This window comes from Solea senegalensis, linkage group LG19, assembly GCF_019176455.1.
Source record: "Solea senegalensis isolate Sse05_10M linkage group LG19, IFAPA_SoseM_1, whole genome shotgun sequence".
In the NCBI taxonomy this organism is placed as follows: Eukaryota; Metazoa; Chordata; class Actinopteri; order Pleuronectiformes; family Soleidae; genus Solea; species Solea senegalensis.
Genome location: NC_058038.1, coordinates 8,761,926 through 8,780,306, shown reverse-complemented (window position 1 = coordinate 8,780,306; position 18,381 = coordinate 8,761,926). Strand labels below are relative to the sequence as shown.

At 42.3% G+C, this 18,381-nt stretch overlaps 1 protein-coding gene across 5 annotated transcripts in view; it reads left to right on the top strand.

Moving 5' to 3' along the window:
* The window catches only part of cacnb1 (calcium channel, voltage-dependent, beta 1 subunit), a 37,713-nt gene extending 21,692 nt beyond the window's left edge, over positions 1–16,021 (top strand). For 2 of the 5 annotated variants that reach the window (XM_044050811.1, XM_044050816.1), the window contains 11 exons: positions 23–159; positions 394–461; positions 3,920–4,080; positions 8,175–8,255; positions 8,345–8,403; positions 8,488–8,597; positions 9,481–9,489; positions 10,676–10,827; positions 12,040–12,135; positions 12,220–12,405; positions 14,176–16,021. In XM_044050811.1, the coding sequence (XP_043906746.1) occupies positions 23–159; positions 394–461; positions 3,920–4,080; positions 8,175–8,255; positions 8,345–8,403; positions 8,488–8,597; positions 9,481–9,489; positions 10,676–10,827; positions 12,040–12,135; positions 12,220–12,405; positions 14,176–14,715 (1,599 nt within the window). In that variant the 3' untranslated portion in view covers positions 14,716–16,021. Of the gene's footprint in view, positions 1–22; positions 160–393; positions 462–3,919; positions 4,081–4,524; positions 4,554–8,174; positions 8,256–8,344; positions 8,404–8,487; positions 8,598–9,480; positions 9,490–10,675; positions 10,828–12,039; positions 12,136–12,219; positions 12,406–14,175 lie in introns of all 5 variants that reach the window. The other 3 variants (XM_044050814.1, XM_044050815.1, XM_044050813.1) reach the window with 3 other exon arrangements.
* The last annotated feature ends 2,360 nt before the right edge of the window (positions 16,022–18,381 follow it).

The following is an 18,381-nucleotide window of genomic DNA, read 5'->3' as shown; positions in this document are numbered from 1 at the left end:
CTGCCCTTTTTCCTCCGTGCAGAAGTACAACAACGACTGGTGGATCGGGCGTCTGGTGAAGGAAGGCTGTGAGGTGGGCTTCATCCCCAGCCCGGTCAAACTGGAAAACACCCGTCTGCTGCAGGAGCAAAGGATGAGACAGAATCGACTCAGCTCCAGGTATAGATGAGAGGAAATTATCCAACAGGTCGAACCTCTAGACAATGTAAAACATCCTAAAATAGACAAAAACACCGCATGGAGTCACACTTTTCCCCCACACACATATAAAGCATAGGGTTCAGATTAGACATATGAAATATCTAGTTCAATAATTGCATTCATTCTTTAAAAATGTGTCATTAATGTATTTCTCCAGGCGATAATTTGAGCAATGTTGTGTCCCTGTTGTAGTAAATCTGGAGGAAGCTCCAGTCTGGACGTCGCCACGGGAACCCGCAGGCCTACCCCACCTGGCACAGGTGAGATCACAGGGCCTCCCTCCCTGCATGTTTGTGTGGGCGCTCGCTCAATCCCGTCAGAGAGACGGCGGCGCAAGATGAGACGGTCTGATATTTAGATGAAGATTTTAATTGGCCTGTTAGTCGGGCGTGATGATGAATCATGCCGCGTCTCAGCGGTTCGCAGTGTGAAGTGAGAGAGAGAGGTTTTTTCGGAGGTCTGTCAGGACTGGAATAGAGCCGAGAAAAGGCTGCACTCATTAAGCTTGATAAGTATGCCTGCCTTGTGTGTGTGTCTGTGTGTGTGTGTGTACACCGCCAGGACATACGACACACAACGGCTGCTTGGTATCCAGAGAAACAGCAGGAGAGAGGGAAGTGAAAAAATAAACAACTCTGACTGACTTCAGGAGGTTTTATTAATCAAGCAGAGCCACTGAACTCTACTTAATAGTTATGGCGCTTTTCCATCATAGAGTTCTAGCACTACTCGGCTCTACGCTGTACTCGGTGAAGTATCACGCACGTCGTTCTCTGTTACTATAGCACCTCCTCAATGACGAAAACTTCCGTCACATCTTTTTATACGAGACGCAAACTAGTGACGAGCAAAGCAGTTCGTTCTCATTGTACTGAATCCAAACCATGTTAATAGCAGCAGTTCACACTGCGTCAAAGAAGTGCGTCTTAAGACGAGCTTTAAAAACAGGAAGTGAAGGGGCCTGACTAGTATCAGGCCCCTGAAGGCAACTCATTCCAGAGTTTGGGAGCCAAGGCTGCAAAAGCCCGGACCCCTCTGAGCTTTAGCCTGGTTTTAGATCCAGTCCGAAGCAGCCGATCCACAGACCTGAGAGACCGCGATGGAGCACAGCAGTGAAGCAAGTCAGTGAGGTAGCGTGGAGCAAGGCCATGTAGACATTTAAAAGCAAACAAAAGTATTTTGAAATTGATCCTGTCCTACACCGGGAGCCAATGAAGTGAGGGCAGAATGGGTGTAATGTGCTCTTGTCTGTGAGCTCCAGTCAACAGGCGAGCAGCATTTTCATTGTAACTCATTCATCATTAGAATCAGTTAATTAAAAAGATTAGTTCAGTACTTTCTGCATGACCGGAGCACAGAGAATTAAAATATAGCTGAACGGGTTGTGATTCGGCTCACGATCGCAGTGCTGTCGCTAAATACACCAGACTCCTCCGTTAAATATTGAGATTTTAGACATTTCCATGCAAAGTGTTGGAAATTAACGCACGTTTTCAGGATTTTTAAGTCTTCTTAACTCATCTACAATTCAGCTTTGTTCAGTTTGATTGAACTTGGAACTGAAATATGATTTTAGATTTATTCATTTATTGATCTATACACTGCACAAATGTCTCAGAGTAATCACTTTAAATATGTTTTTGGAATGAAAACGAGAATGATGTAAAAATGACCATCCCCTCAGATATCGTCCTGTCAAAATAATCCCAATTAGATATTTGTTCAAAATTGTATTGTATTTTATAATTGTAATTGACCAGAGCAGGTCCTACTATCACTTATGGAAAAGCAAAAAAAACGTATATTCGAGTATATTCGACCGGAGTGGTGCTTGAACTGTATAATGGAAAAACACCATTAGAAACCACATCTTTTACATTTTAATTGGCTGAAAGCAAAACGAAAACACACTTTTTGTATCCTAATGAGAGAGTTAGTCAAGAAGATCATTACCACTCTCACCTTTGTGTATGTTAAACATGAAACCACAGCCAGTAGCTTAACTTAGCTTAGCATAAAGCGTGAAAACAAAGGTAAAGGTCTATCTTTCTGCTTCTAGCACCTGTAAAGCTCACCAAATAAACTATTGCAACCATGTTTGTCAAACACTGAAGTGAAAAACCTATAGTTTACCTATTTTACTGAATTCCATGTTGTTTTACAAAGGATTATTAGTGCTCACGGACCAATAATTGGAAGACTCAACATGCTAATGACTAGCCACCTGCTAAACCGGAAACTGCTAAATCCGCCCTCTCAGCTCATTAGTATTAGGCAGAGGCAGTCACACTTTATTCAATAAATTGATTCTCCATTAGTGCATGGAATTCTACTGACTGTGCTAAGCTAAAACTGGGGCATACCAATTTGGGAAAACTAGCAGTCAGGCAACTGTTGTCAACTGTCAGTTTAAAATAAGGAGTTGTTCTATATTTGAAGGATAAAATACACGTTCCATATTGAACAGATATGGAACACGCTTTGTTCCTTATTTTTGATAATCAAGTCTGCAAAACCATGACAGAAAAATGACAGATTAGTAAAATCCTCCTCCTCCTGCTGTCGGGCCCTCTCAATTTGTCTGTCATTCATTACTATACAAAACAATATTAGCTCTTTTAATCTGTCTTCCCAGTCACTGTGAGTCCTGTGTATCGTAGCAACGGAGACTCTGTGAGATGTAAAGGTAAAATGTCAACAGACTGCAAAAATATAATAGTAAGATTATTATAATTATATCCATTTTTAAACTCATTTGGTGGATGGAAAGTTACACACATAGAAATACTGTTGCATCTTTTATTCAACTGTCATAGTGTGTGCGGGTAATGTAGCCTTTGTAATGTGCACATTTCAACAACAAGCATTTCAAAGTGCTTTAGCCTACAATAAAAAGAAAGAGAAATGCAGCAGCAGCAGCATGACGGATACAAACGGCATGAGAGAACACAATCAAATCATTTAAATAGAGAGGTAAAAGAAAGGGAGAGAATATAGGAAAACAAATGAATGTCCTCTATGTTGTCAGAACACAACATTATTATAATGATATATGCAAGTAGTCGTCTTCCTCTGAATGTCATTTTTATAATTACACATGGTTATGCTAATCTTGCCTAATCCAGCTGCACAGTAAGCATCAAGTCATAAAAGTGGTATCGATCTTTTTATCTATCTCTCAGCAAAATAAAAATACAATTTCCCAATCTCCAAAACGAGACACATGCCAGCAAACCTCCATCCCCTCCCCCATATACCCACTGATCATACCCATTTCCTTCTTTCCTATCTCCTCTTCCATTCCTCCTTTCCTCCTGTCTCCTCTGCAGCCACTTCTCTCACATCCACACTTCAGTGAATCCACTTTTCTCCTTTGCTGTCCACGTTGTTATTTCCCACTCCTGTGCCCGGCTCCATGACAATCTTCATGTGTCCTTCTTGAATCTCTCATCAATGTTATTTCCAGTTTCCAATCATTACTGTGTCACCTTTCTTTTTTTTTTCAATCTTAGTGTGTGTGTGTGTGTGTGTGTGCCTCCTCTTGCAGTTTTCCTCCATGCCTCTGTCTGGATGCATCTCACACACTTCCTTCGATTTACTCTTCCCTTTTATTTGGAATTTCCCCCTTTTTTTACTTCACCCTGTCATTCTCCAACCTTCTTCTGTTCCCCTCTTGTCCCTCTCTCTCTCTGCGCCGCCCGTCCTCAATCCTCATCAGCTCACATGGACTCGTCCACTCTGTCATTTGACGTTGACACCCTCGACCTGGATGCTGAGGAGCCCCCTGAGTCCCAGGGTGACCCTCGCTCCTCCAAGGGCATGTCAGGCAGTGTAACATCCCCTCAGGCCAACACCCACCGACTGCCCTTCTTTAAGAAGGTAAAGTTAGGGTTTGAAGACACGTTGCCTGTCTCCATATACTCACCTGAGATGTGGTCAGGTCTAACTTCTCCTCCTTCTCCTCCATCTCTCACTAATACTCACCACTGCTGCCACTGAAGCTCCCGAACCTAACGCTGTTTGGCCTCCAGTCCCGATGGTTACGCTGAGATGTGTTTGGATGTTTGTTTCCGTGCTTGTCAGCTGGGTGAGCTGTTGAACTAACTGACAGACTCTGAAATGGCTGCTGCTGCGTATCAGTCTGAATCTGAAGCCACAGAAGAGGCTGTCAAAATAAACTCTGGTTTAATCAATAAACAGATCGTCTCCTAACCTCCCCCCCTCCCCCACCCTAGCCTGTCAATAACCGAATGTGCTCTTGTGTTGTGCTCTTGTTTTTTTTTTGTCTCCTTTGGCTTGTTTTTACATGGAATGCTTCTGTAGGCGGCCCAGCTAAACAGAAACAGAAGTCGGTGAGTGTTTTCAAGACTAACCTCTAACGCTTAAATTCTCTCTTCACTGTCTCCTCATCTTTGGGCGTCGTACATTTTTTCTTATTGTCGTCTCCTGTGCTTTCATTCACTGCGGAAAAAAAGACCTACTAGAAATTAGACAAAGGGCATCAAATATCTTCTGCTTTTAAGGAGAAAAGTCTGCCAATGGGGTAAGAGAATGTTGCTTGGTTAGAAAACATTTATAAATCATGTAAGAAGGTTGTACTTATTACAAGCAAGGGAATTCTGTGGCTCTTCTTCCTTTTCTTGATGAAGCTGACTTTAAGAATTTATACCGTAGAAGTTCTTATATTTGCACACATGCTAATAAGTGATAGCATATTTTACTTCTGTATTCAACACATATTTAATAGAGACCAGTAGTGAACACAGAGCACATAAACCAGGAGCTGGAGCAGTTGTGATTTACTAGTAATTGAAGCTTAAAGTAAAGCTGTAGGATAAACAAATTCTAATATTTTTCTCTTTAGGCAAACAAGTAAGAACCATTTCTCCAAATGTATGCTTATTTTAGTTTCTTGGAAATCTGTTTTTGTAGTGTTCTTCTCGAGACACATGTAGTCCATGGTATTGATGGAATCATTGTGTGATTGTCAAACAGAAGCAGGTGCAGATCCATCTATTCAGCCCCTGTTACTCAGAGTGTGACAGTAATCCATGCAGACATGACGGTAGCTGGAAAATCAGCAGTTTTTAATGCTTTTCAGCTCAATTTGAATTCCATTAATACAAATTAAGTTGTTTTTTTTTCAATAGTCAAAGCACTGAGTCATCAAAGTTTTAGAATTTACAGTCATTCATTTCTTAACCTTTAAGGTGAAACAAAGTAGTTATTGTTAATACATTATATTTTAGAAATGTGTTAAATGCAAAGTCCCAGGTGTAGTTGTGAATATTTTGTCTATGAAGAGACAAAACATTTAAAAATAAGTGGGGTTTTTTGCTGCTTTAGATGATATTTCAAAGATATGAAATACACTATTTTCATGTCTTAAATGACAGAAAATGGAAATCTAGTGATCACTGCCTGTGTTCATAAAAATGTTACTGTGCTCTTTAACTGTCAACGTGTTTGCACTTTTAAACCACTGTTTTACCTTAATCTTCTGTTTAGAATCTGTTGTATTTGTGTTATTTATAAAGACGTGTGCTACTGACGTCTTGGCCAGGTCACCCTTGTAAATGACATGTCAAACCAAATGGGTCTTTCACCAGGTTAGATAAAGGTTCGTTTAAATAAAATATACAAACATTTGTTGATATAAAACACTTGTTAAAAGTCAAATGGACCAAGGAACCAACAAAGTTTTCAAAAACAATTTATGGTTCTTCAGTTTTGCAGCTTAATATTAGACAAAGATTCTTTATCACTAATATCTTGACATATTATGTAATCGATAAATGTTAGTACAGAGTTACCAACGGCGCTATATTCTGCTCACCGTGCACCTATGATGTCACTCATCATGTTACTCATGCTGCTGTACTCGTGTGAGCACTGTTGTTATGTTGCTGTGCTCCATCGCTGCCCCCTCACAGACAAGAGCCATTAGGAAACTTTTAAAATATGTATTTTTAGCTCCTGTGAATACAAATGAGGTGAAATGAGCTTTCGATTCTCTGCTTTATGTAATGTAATGTAGTGGAACGGGGCAGCTCGAGTACTATCTCCTGCCTGAAGAGCTGTGCGACACACACACACACACACACGCACATAGATCAAAAAAATCTAAATGAGAAATACTTCCAATTTCACAGTGCATATTTCACATTGTGACGGATGCGGTCCTTTTATAGATGAATCACTCCTTTCGTGATTCATAATATGGAGATGTGCAAAAAGTTCAGGGGCTGCAATCTGGATTTAGTGTGGGTGTTTCTGTGTTTTCCATTTTTAGTGTAAATACAGTGGTTAACAAATGTACTAGACCACCACTCAAGGCCACAGCTGACCTAAATTAACAGCATTGGTAATTATGAAAATCATTTTTTTATGTATCAGTATGTAGAACCTCTTTGACCGAAATTATACAATGCTTTTAAAGACTTTTTTGATATTATTATTATAATTATTATTATTATTATTTTTCCTCATAATAAATCACATTTTTGAGGGCTTTCTATGCCCAAACTCACCGATTTCCACATCAGACCTGGTGAAAATTTACGCCTGAATGTGGTTCGGTGAATGTGCGTCGAAAATTGGATGTGGGAGGGGCAAACAAGTGCCCCACCCACTGACCAAATCTGCCCCTAACAGCACATTTATGCTACATGCAACAATGATTTATGAAATTATTTATTTTTCCTCCTTTTTATCACAGGTGGTCTCATGCATTTGCTAAGCACTTGTACAAATGACTATATTGCTGCGGCTCTTTATGTTAAATTTGACTTAAACAACAGAAATAGTCAAATAAAAAGATATAAGAAAACATCTAAATAGAAAATATAATTATGGAATTTCTTAGAATTAAAAGCACAAATCTAAAAAAAATATATACTGATTCATACCAGCAGAGGTAAGTGTGAAGTGCTGTATAATGTTTGTGTGAGAGCTTTCCTGACACCCTGGAGTCTGGTTTAATTATGGACACTTTAATTATGTGAGAGACTGCAGACACTCAATAAAACGTGTGTAGTCCAGTGTCTGAAACTCACCGTCCATCAATCACGGCTCTGAAAGACAGACCGGGGAGGGTTGAGGGCTTTTGTGTTGATGAATGTTGATTTATGTCTGAGGGTGTGTTTAAAAAAAAGTTCTTGGCCTCAGTTAGAGACATTGTTTTTCCAAGAATCTCTTCTTCAACATCACTTTGGCACCAATGTTGGGTAAATGAGCTCAAAGTCAGGTTTGGTTGTTTTGCCACGGAAGATGTGTGGCTTGTCTAAAGCGGGGCAACACACTACACAACTTTCTCTATCCATTTTGACAACAACCTTTGATTGTCCCACCATGTCCCAAAAACTGAAAACACTGAGGTTGGATCGAGTCTGTTACCCTCACACACTCGCCGTGATGACTGTCCACAACGAGTGCTGACCGGTGCTGACTCTGGCCTACTGTGAATCATGGGTAAAGTCTTGTAGTGTTTCCCCAGCTTAATAGGTGCCTGTTTGCAAGAGATGTGCATTTAGATAAGTGTCAATATTATCAAACAACACTTTCCCCGATTGATTTAATCATTCAAAATTTGTAAAAAAAAAATGCATTTTATTTGTTTGAAAATGCACTTTTTGTTTGCAATGATCAGAGTTTGGAGCACATTTAATTTGCAGTTTGTGTGTTTTGATTTTGTGGTTCATTTTTGTTTTGCTCAATTCACTTAAGTGTTTGTTTGATTATATTGACGCTTATCTAATTCCATCAAAGAATGCTTCAAAAACAGGAATCCAGATTCTTATGGGTGATGTCATAGATTACAGTTACATCCCTAAAATGGGACTTAATGCTCCTTGTTTCCAGGATGAGGCTGAGAGCTGTTTTTAAGTTACCCTCAAAGAACCTGTGTGAGTGTACATTTAAAACACAACATCACGACATAACATAACTGTTGTCTTGTCCTGGCTTGTCCTCAGATGGAGCATATCCCTCCCTATGACGTGGTCCCCTCCATGAGACCCATCATCCTAGTCGGGCCGTCACTCAAAGGCTACGAGGTGAGGAGACGATAAGCAAAAACATCTGCTTTTATTTGTAAATGTCCCTTCCATCGCACATTGTCTCACGCCTCGTGTTTCGCCTCCAGGTGACGGACATGATGCAAAAAGCGCTCTTCGACTTCCTCAAGCATAAGTTTGAGGGCAGGTAAGAAGATAATGAAGTTTCACGGCGTCCACGTTCAGGGTTTTCTTTCCCGCTTTAAACTGGTTCACCGCGTCTCTGTTTCAGGATATCCATCACGCGGGTGACAGCGGACATTTCTCTGGCCAAACGCTCCGTCCTCAACAACCCCAACAAACACACCATCATCGAGCGCTCCAGTACCCGCTCCAGTCTGGGTGAGAAGAACATGCACGTGTTTGACTTCTATTTGAAGGACAGTAGGGTATATTTAAAATGTGGAGATCAGGCAGTGAGGTTACATTTCTGTTCATCACGTCACATTCATTGAACTATCTTCCTGTCTGTGTTTCACATCTACTCTATGCTTTGTTTGAATTATCAGCAAAATTCTTGGATTCAAGTGGGTTTAACGAATTTATCATTGATAATGAAATGACACAATATCAGCGTCAGATCTTTTTTTTATTCCTTTAATTGGCAGCTTGGTTTTATTTATTTTTTTAAAAAAGACTGGAAGGAGATGAGCTATTGTCAAAAATCATATGTGTTTTCTACACAAACTTGGACCACTGTCACTTAAAGGTGCAGTGTGTAAAAATATGAGTGACATTTTGTAGTGCGATCATAAGAAATGGAAGGCCCCGATTTGTCTGTTTGGGGCGTGGCCTAAAGTATAAAATATAAAAGGCTTATTTTAAGGCTACATAAACAAAAGTCTAACTTTTGTAAAGCAGTTACACAGAGGTAGAGAATTCAATTTCTGCACGTAAACCCCCCCAAATGTCACACCCTGGACCTTTAAAAGAACCGACATGACAGCTTGTAGCTGTAACGACACCCAGCAGTGATGTTCATCACGGCAGTAAAATAAGAGCGGCTTGTTTTGTTGCACATGAAGTCTTTGTCATAACATTTTTTTATTTTTTTATGATTAATTTCAGATTAATGTAGTTCCAGGTCAGAGAGTGTCAAGTTTTTTCCTTTCTTATACCCACTCCCACTGCCTGAGTCTGATCCTTTCTCTCTTCATCCTGTCTTCCTGCCCTTACCCATCCTTCCCCCTTTTCTCTCCTCTTCCTCCACTCTCTTTTGATTCAGACGTACTGGGTACGTATGCTCTCCTTCCAACAGAACAATGACGCCTCCCTCCTTCTCCTCTCCTCTCCTCTGCTCTCCCTCGTCTTCTATCTTTATTCATCATCTGCTCATGCATAGTTTGTCTGCCTGTCTGCTTGTCTGTCAGTTTCTCTGTTCCTCACAGTTCTGTGTGACAGCCTGTAGTCTCGGAAACAAAAAGAGAAAAGAATCACAAAACCAAAGCCGGAACAGATCTGTGGGAGGGAGGGCAGCAGGGTGGCCGGTCGCTGCAGAGAGGAACCTGCTTCTTTCCATGAGTTTATCTTCTAGAAAAGCTTGATTTAAAGTTCTTTTCCTCAGTCTAATCCACATTCACAGAGTCCAGGTCTATGTGCAGGCTATAATAGAACCCTTCTTTTCCTATATATGAGTTAAGTTCATGTTTGTAATCAATGTCCAGCTTTTAATTCTCTTTTTCTCCGCCGTCTGGAGGCAGGCCTTCGTTTCTCCACAGATTATCGCTGTCTGCGGCTGGGTTGCCAGCTCACACACACACACACACACACACACACACAGAGGCGCTGAGGTTTGACGTGAGATATACACGCAGGACATTCTGGTTTCCACCGTGCTCCTCGCGCGTCAGCGGGCTGATAGAAAATGGGGGAAACGGTGAAATGTTAAAGCACAAGCTCACGGAGGCTGTTCGGTTTCTGAGGAACACTGAAAACAGAGCAGTTCACCTGATAGAGTAATTACTGCTGTGCTAATTAGCGCTAACACAAACTAACGTTCCACTTCATCTGTTTGATGAGGGTGATTTCTTCCTTTTTGTTTGCTTCTGTTTTATTTACATGGTGGAGATTTGTGTCCCTTATTATGAGCTCCTCCGAGTGCCGCCTGCAGGCATCTCATTCTAAACGGGCCTCCTTCATTTGCTGTTGCTGGACATACTAATGGCCAGAAGCAACATGAGGATACCCCTAAATGTCAGGAGGTGGCAACAGAATGAGGATGCTGCACTGCTCCATTTAGTTGTGTGCATAAATGGAACTTTTAACTGTGATTCAATCTAATTCATATGCTTGTGTGGAGGGTTTTTTTCCCCCTAAGACTTCCACATGCATGACTAAGTCCTAACATGTCGGTTCCTCGGTTAAATATCCACACTCTCACTTGTACTTACGTGTCTTATCTGTTTCCCCCGTTCCTTCAGCGGAGGTGCAGAGTGAGATCGAGCGCATCTTTGAGCTGGCCCGCACTCTGCAGCTGGTCGCTCTGGATGCGGACACCATCAACCATCCCTCTCAGCTGGCTAAGACCTCCCTCGCTCCCATCATTGTCTATATCAAAATAGCCTCACCTAAGGTACGGCAACTGAAGGCTGCTGTAAATGTACTGGCCTGAATTTCCCTGTGTTTTTGTCGCTGTTGTCTTATTCTTCTGTGTATCGGCTTCTTCTGTTATTTCTGGGTGTTAGTGGGGTTCAGTCCAACTGAAGGTATACATGTAGTCGTAATTCAAGTCGGGCTAATGTGTTTACATGTATGTCCAATGCAATTTTGAGGCGGGATTAGTTTTACATGGGTAGATGTAGATGTAATCACTCACTCACTCACTCACAGTGATGTCATCAATCTCAGCTGTCATAGGGTGGAAAGGCGGGGTACACCCTGGACGGACAGGTCGCCAGTCCATGACGTACAGAGACAAACAACCATTAACACCAGTTCACACGGGACACGAAATCTCAGTAAAACGACCACAAGTGGGCGGAGTAAAGTCGATGTTTGTCCTGTGCGTTTTGCAGCAGAACCACACTATTTTCCAAGAGATTTATTTACCTGATCGGAACGGTGTGAACACCTGAGCTTTGTCACAGACTTATCCAACATCCAAGTCGAGTGAGAAACTGAATGCTTCACTTGATAACTACTTGTAATATTTATGCACACATTTACTGCATGGGATTAGCATTACCTGGGATAATTTTCAGAATCTTTTAACCCAAAGAAAAGTTACTCTAATCTCACTGACATCGTCTGGTAACGACGTCCGGGACTAAATTCCCTCTCTGATAATCCCCACCTCTCCATGTAAAAGTAATCCCGTCGGATGGGGGCTTAACCACGTGATGTTAACGCACTGACAAAATAGTTGGTGATTGATTTAGTGACCGATTATTAAACGATTAATTGTTGCAGTCCCCGTGTTTTATAACCTCCTTCTTTACTCTGCTGCATTGCTATATTTGGTGTGCGTGTACCACCAGCAGCTGTTGAGTAGTGCAGTAGGGTGAAACCTGCAGGATGTGAATCCCACACACACACACACACACACACACACACAGACTGTGTTATTGTGTGAACCATGATGCAAAGGAAACACAGAGCCACTTGGAAAAGTCACAGATGTAAAATTCAACCAGAGACCTCTTTTAATTTGTCATTGTCTTTTTCTTGATCGAGATAAAATCACATCAGCACGCGCGCACCAGTGGATGAGTGAGCGTCTTCCGTGTATATTATCACGACGAGTAAATGTTGTATTAGTAGACACGGTGCTGTTTACTCCCTGCAGGTTCTCCAGAGACTCATTAAATCCAGAGGCAAGTCCCAGGCTAAACACCTAAATGTGCAGATGGTGGCAGCAGACAAGCTGGCTCAGTGCCCACCTGTGAGTTTATGTTTTTTTATGATGGATTTCTTTCGAGCGATATTCTAAAATGTGGAGAATAACACACTCGTGGCTCTCCTGCAGGAATTATTTGACATCATCCTGGACGAGAACCAGCTGGAAGACGCCTGCGAGCACCTGGCTGACTATCTGGAGGCCTACTGGAAGGCGACACACCCCCCGAGCAGCAACCCTCCCAACCCTCTGCTCAACCGTACCATGGCCACGGCGGCTCTGGCCGCTTCCCCCGAGCCCGTCTCCAACCTGCAGGTACAGGTGCTCACCTCCCTGCGCAGAAATATGGATCTGTGGCCTGACATGGACGGTGCTCTAGCCATTGAGGGCAAAATGGAGGAACATGCTCTTTGAAGCCCAGTCGAGAGAAAGAAGGTGGAGGGGAGGGGGGAGGGGGAGGGGACTCCGGCAACTCAACCTCAATCCAAACCCAGCAGCCTGATTTACCCTGAAGGAGCGGTGTTTGCTGTATATATGAAAACACGACACCTAACACATTCAGTTTAATGTAAGGAGCCTGTTTTCCCACATTTGCACAGCTAGTTTGAAAACACCTGTGAGTAAAATGACATAGTCTTTATTTTTTCAGTTCATCTTACTTTTTTCTTTCCCTGCCACCCGTGAGAGCGGCTCAACTCAAAGCACTCTGGACCGATATGGCACCTCCAGCCGTGGCCTCCTCCATTTCACTGTAATCAACAGTTAAATGATATCTGCTGCCCCCACCCTGCCCCCGTTTGCTCCGTGGCCTTCTTTCTGCAGCACTTTCTGTTTTCTCTGGGAGGCTGAATCCAGTTTGCTGTCCTCCTCCGTGTTGCCATGGTACCACCCCTGAAAACAGCAAGTCATGTCCGCCTCTTCAAACAGAAACACTTAGTTTGGTGGAGGCTGTTGCTAACACTTTGTCCAGTTTAATCCATTTTTGTTTTATAACAACAGCTACATACTAATCAGGGCCAAAGTTGTCCCTGGCTCCTCTCTAGACGTGATCAGATCTATACTGTCAGAGATATTCAGGCTTTAATATGAAATCATTTGCACCGATGGGCTGAAAATGTCTAACATTGCTGAGTCAGTTGCTGTAGTGGCAACAAAAATAATCAGATAATCTCATACATAAATGAGTGAATGAATGGAATTATTTATTTTGGGCATGAAATAAAAAGAAAACCCATAAGTAAATACATATAAGAGAAAAGGGAGTAAAACCTTTATGTCCCTGTATCCTTATATGTCTCTATTAAATAATTAAATGGCCTCTAATATATTTACACGACATAAATATATAAATTATTTATCTGAAACACCACACAAACTAAGTATATAAAAGTCCACTGTGTGTCAACATAAAAAGAACAGTGAAAGCACAAAAAGAAAAGAAAGAAAAACTGTCTGTGTATTTTTGTTTGAACTGATTAACACTTGTGCTTTGCTTAAACCCGCCTCCCCGTCCCATTCCATAGTTTGACGCCACAAACTGAAATACACACAGTCTTCTGTGTGGCATGAACACTGTGGGTGTCTTTTTATCTTAATCTAAAGTGAACTGTCTCCTCATTTACATCATGGGTTGAACGCACTGTGCTCGGTGTGTCAGTATAAACCCCACACGGTGTGCACTGTGAGTTAAATTAATGATGTAATCATTTGGCAGTTCCTGCCATAAGATCAGTCAGCCAGTAGGTGGCACTGCTTCTTTAGTGGTAGACACTCAGAATGTTCTTAAGATTGCAGGAAGGGAGTGTGTTTAGAAAAAGTTAGTGACACTAATCTGCTTGTGCAGACTGTGTGTACATGTGTTAGTGAGATTAACTTAAAACGTGTGTGTGTGTGTGTTAGACTGATGATGACGGTTCGATGCTGCTAATGAACTCTTAAGTGCCTGGTGTTGTTGCCCTCTTTGACCTTCTCCCGCTGCGTGCTTTGCCCTCTCACCCTGCTGACTAACCACTGACAGTTTGGTCTTGCTTCTGTTGTTTGTGTCTCTGCATGGTTGTGGTGTGGCATGGTCGTTGCCGGCTGCAGGGGCCGTACCTGGTGCACGGCGAGCAGAAGCGGGAAGGGCCTCTGACAGAGTGCGGTGGGAGCGGCACTCTTCACGACTATCAGACAGACCTGGGTGGGAAGCCTCAGCAGCAGCAGCAGCAGCAAACGTATCTGCGCTCCTCTCGTGGTCAGCTACGGGGGGGGAGCGGGCGGGGCCTGTCCCGGCAAGACACCTTCGACTCTGAGACCCAGGGTAGCCGGGACTCTGCCTACACCGAGGCTGGCGACTCCTGCATGGACATTGAGACCGACCCCTACGAAGAGCCCGAGCCCTACCGAGGGGGCGGGGGCAGCCGGCTCCACCTAGCGCAGCATCACGGCAGACAGGCGTCCTGGGAAGACGAGGGCGCCGAGCCGGACCAGGAGAACCTGAACCACCCTCCGATGCCGAGCCAGATGCAGCCGCATGGACGCGCCAAGCTGAGGGAGCGCTACTGCCAGGACCCTGTGGACACGGGGGCCAACGTGAGCCGCAACAAGAATCAGGACGACTGGGGGAGGGACGTCTACATCCGCTGAACATGCGTCATACCACAGAGGCGAGTGTGCCCCTGGACAGACTGAGGACGGAGGGAGGGGAAGGTCCACATTCTCGGTTCAAAGTGAACTCGAGTGTGGGTTTGGGGCCATGCAAGTCAGGCTAACCAATTAATCTGTTTACATCCCTGTACTATGTAAATTAAGACATCGACTGCCAGATGCCATTCTCATCACCTTCTTCTTCTGCAATTGAGTTTATTTATGTTTAGAAAGATACTATTATTGGTCTTCTTTTTGTTTCTTATGTTAATACTGCATGAGTATCACGGATTTCTATACTGACAGCACAAGGACAGTAAGTAAGTGTTGTACGATTGTGAATCTATGATTGTGATCTGTGTGCGTCAATCTATCCTTCAGCTGTAGAATGTGAAGGCTGGTAAAGCTGTCGTCCATCCGTCCGTCCGTCCGTCTGTCCTCGGCAGTCTTAAACAGGGTCTAAAGTCCACCGTCCCCGTGTACAGCATGTACAGTGTCAGGGTTCTTCTGTAATCTCACTCTGTGCTTTTGGATGTCAGGGTTTTCCTCCCATCATGAGATCCAGGAGTCTTTTGAGTCTCTCACCTCCACGTTTGTATCACCCAGACCTTAAAAAAAGCGGGTGGAGAAGTTGCCATATTTTAACAAGAAAATGTGTCGCCGTTGCTACACTCATGTCAGCTTGATAACAGTAAAGAATACACTCCAAAGATGTTTACTTCTTCTTCTTCCTCTTGCCCAAACTGGTTCAGCCACTGTACACGTCTGAACCAGTCCTCCCCGATTTCCACTCACCCCCACCGTCTTCATGGGTGCTGAGGACGCCTGAAGTCTTCACCTGTCCTTTGGTTTTTCTAATGTGGTGTAGATTCAGGGGTGTAACTGCGATTATCGGTCATGTGAATCGTGTCCTGCCTTAGACACTCCCACCCTAAAAAAAACAAAAAACAAATCACCCTTAATTCAAGAAAACTCCGATCACAAGTGCCGGAATGTCTCACCAAGCCATGTCCACCACTGCCATGGTGGGATGTCTTAACTCTTGTCGCACTCGTTTTCATACCTGTGTCTCTGCGTGTCTCTGTGGCTCCTCCGCAGCATCGTCTTGTTTTCTTCGCACCAGCTTCGTCTTCTGTTTATTTCAGGGCTAAAGGTCATAGAAAAAACACGTACTTGTGTGTGGTTAATCACTCCAGTCAAACAGCTATAGCTTGTCTGATATTAATTACCACTCTCTTCTTACTCTTGATTTCAGACTACATTAGTGTTGTTGTTTTTTTCTTTTTCCTGTGGACATTTGCAATTTTTTATTTGAAATTTTAAAATTCTTGTGAGGTAGTGAGAGGACTGTGAGGAGGGGGTGGGGTTTGTGGGGTGGGGAGGATCAGCTTAGGTCTTTGATCAGTTATCTATAATGAAGAATCCATGAATGTCTTCGGCGGGCTGCCTCAGCCTTGCCCGTCCTCAAGTCGACATAAATAGATATTAAATAATGATCGGTGAATAATGTTATTGTTGCGTTATCGCAATTGTTAAAAAAATATGAGATAACCTGTATCATTGGTGCCTGACTGTAGCTGCATTTTGCTTTTTCTGCCTTTCATTTTTAATCTGTGGATAAATTCGTATTTTAATTAAAAAGTTTAACCAGGAAATGCCACTGTGTCACCTTAATTTACACGGTGAGAATTTAAGAACGTAAAATGTGCATGAGCACTGTTTTGGCAATCAACAAAGATGGTGGTGTCTCTTAAGGGGGCATGCTAAGAGGTTTTTGTTTGGGGAAAAACAGAGTTTGGGGAAGTAAGCTTTTCTTTCCTATCTTCTCCTTTATTTGGAGAGCATAATCCTGACCTTAACCATAAGCAGTTAATACCTAACCCTTACCTTAACCATAGCATTATTTAAATCTTAGCCTACTGACCTAACCTTAACCTTACCATTCAGCATGTCTTCACCTCAAAAGTCCCCATAATTGTAACTGTGAACACATGTTCGACATACATGACATTGCATTGACTGACATTCATTTCCCTAACCCTAACCTTAACCATAATTACTACTGGCTTAATCCTAATCCTAACCTCAACATAACCTTAAAACATATCTTTACCTTAAAATTTAGTAATTGACTTGCTTTTTGTCCCCACAAGGAAGACAAGTCCCCATAATGTGACTGTGTAAAAGGTCCCCACAACATTAGTAATACCTGGACACACACACACACACACACACACACACTTGTTTACCCTTATCCTTACTGTAATGCATAACTCTGAACATTAACCTTAACCCAGTTTGAACCCAATTCTTTATCACACTTCTAATCTCTGAAACTAAATCTGTACACATAGAGAAACACACACACACGCTGGTTTTGCATTCTTTGTGTGGACACACACAGACATAAAGCATTCTCTTACCCCTTACCTTAACTATCACAACTAAATGCCTAACCCTAAAACCAGGTCTTAACCCTTTAAAAAGCCCATTAAAGTTGTGTGGACCAGCAAAAATGTCGTCACAAAGATAGTTTTGCTTGACAATTGTTTCACAACATTGGCCTCCATTTATTTGGACACCCTCAACAAGTCTTATCACAATCCTTAACCATAACATGCCTAACCCGAACCTTAACCTGAACCACAATTCAAATCTTTGCCAGTTCCTCAGAAATGAGTTTCTGTCTCATTAGGACCAGGTTTTGTTCTCCACGAGGACGACTGGTCCTGACAAGGTCAGTATTTATGCCAGAAAATGTCCATAAGAGAAGACAAATACAGGTACACACACACACATACACACACACACATAATCCAGTCTATGTTCTTTTGTGGGTGTAAACCTGCAAAACCAGAACAAAGACAACAAATGTAGGTTTACCACCAAATGCAGATCAAGAGGAATTTCACAGAATAAAGAGGCCCTCGTCACTTCATTGTTCCATATCTCAATTAATGTTCAAAAGACTGAAGTTAAATCCAGGATGTGGTTTTTATTTCTCGACATCAGCGTCACCTCATCACTTGCAGCTGTGCGATAACCTGCAGTGGAGGAAATGTCACACAGATGGATGTTTTTGTTTTTCTGTGCTTTTCTTTCCTGCAGCTCAAACGTGAGCCCTACGTCAGAGTGTGATTGAACAAAGATGACAGCAGCAGCAACAGTCATTTCAGAGTGACACAGATTATTAAACCTTTTATATCCTATTATATGTAAGCAGTTCATTGCTTTTATGGAGCTCATTGAAACTTCTACTGTTGGGCAGTTTACACCCGGACATATTGTATTTGAGAATTTTGAGTGGAAAGTCCAGGGGATTCCTCATGATATCCAGTTTTACTTTCTGTTTGTTCCAAAAAAGTTTTCCCTGGCACTGAAAGAGGAACAAGAACAGTTTCTCTTTCCTATCCGTATATAGAATAGATCTCCAGCCACTTCTTTGTCTTACATCATTGGAAAAGAACACAATTTTCTTTGACTTGAACAGCTATTAGCTAATTAGATTAACAGTGTAATTATGCCACAGCAGCAGCTAATTGGCAGGTTTCCACTTGGCATTTTAAATTTCACATTGTGTTCTAAAGAAAGAGTGATAACAGCTGTGTGTTCCATTCCACGGAAAGAACAGACGGGTAACACAAGTAACACAACAGTTATTATATT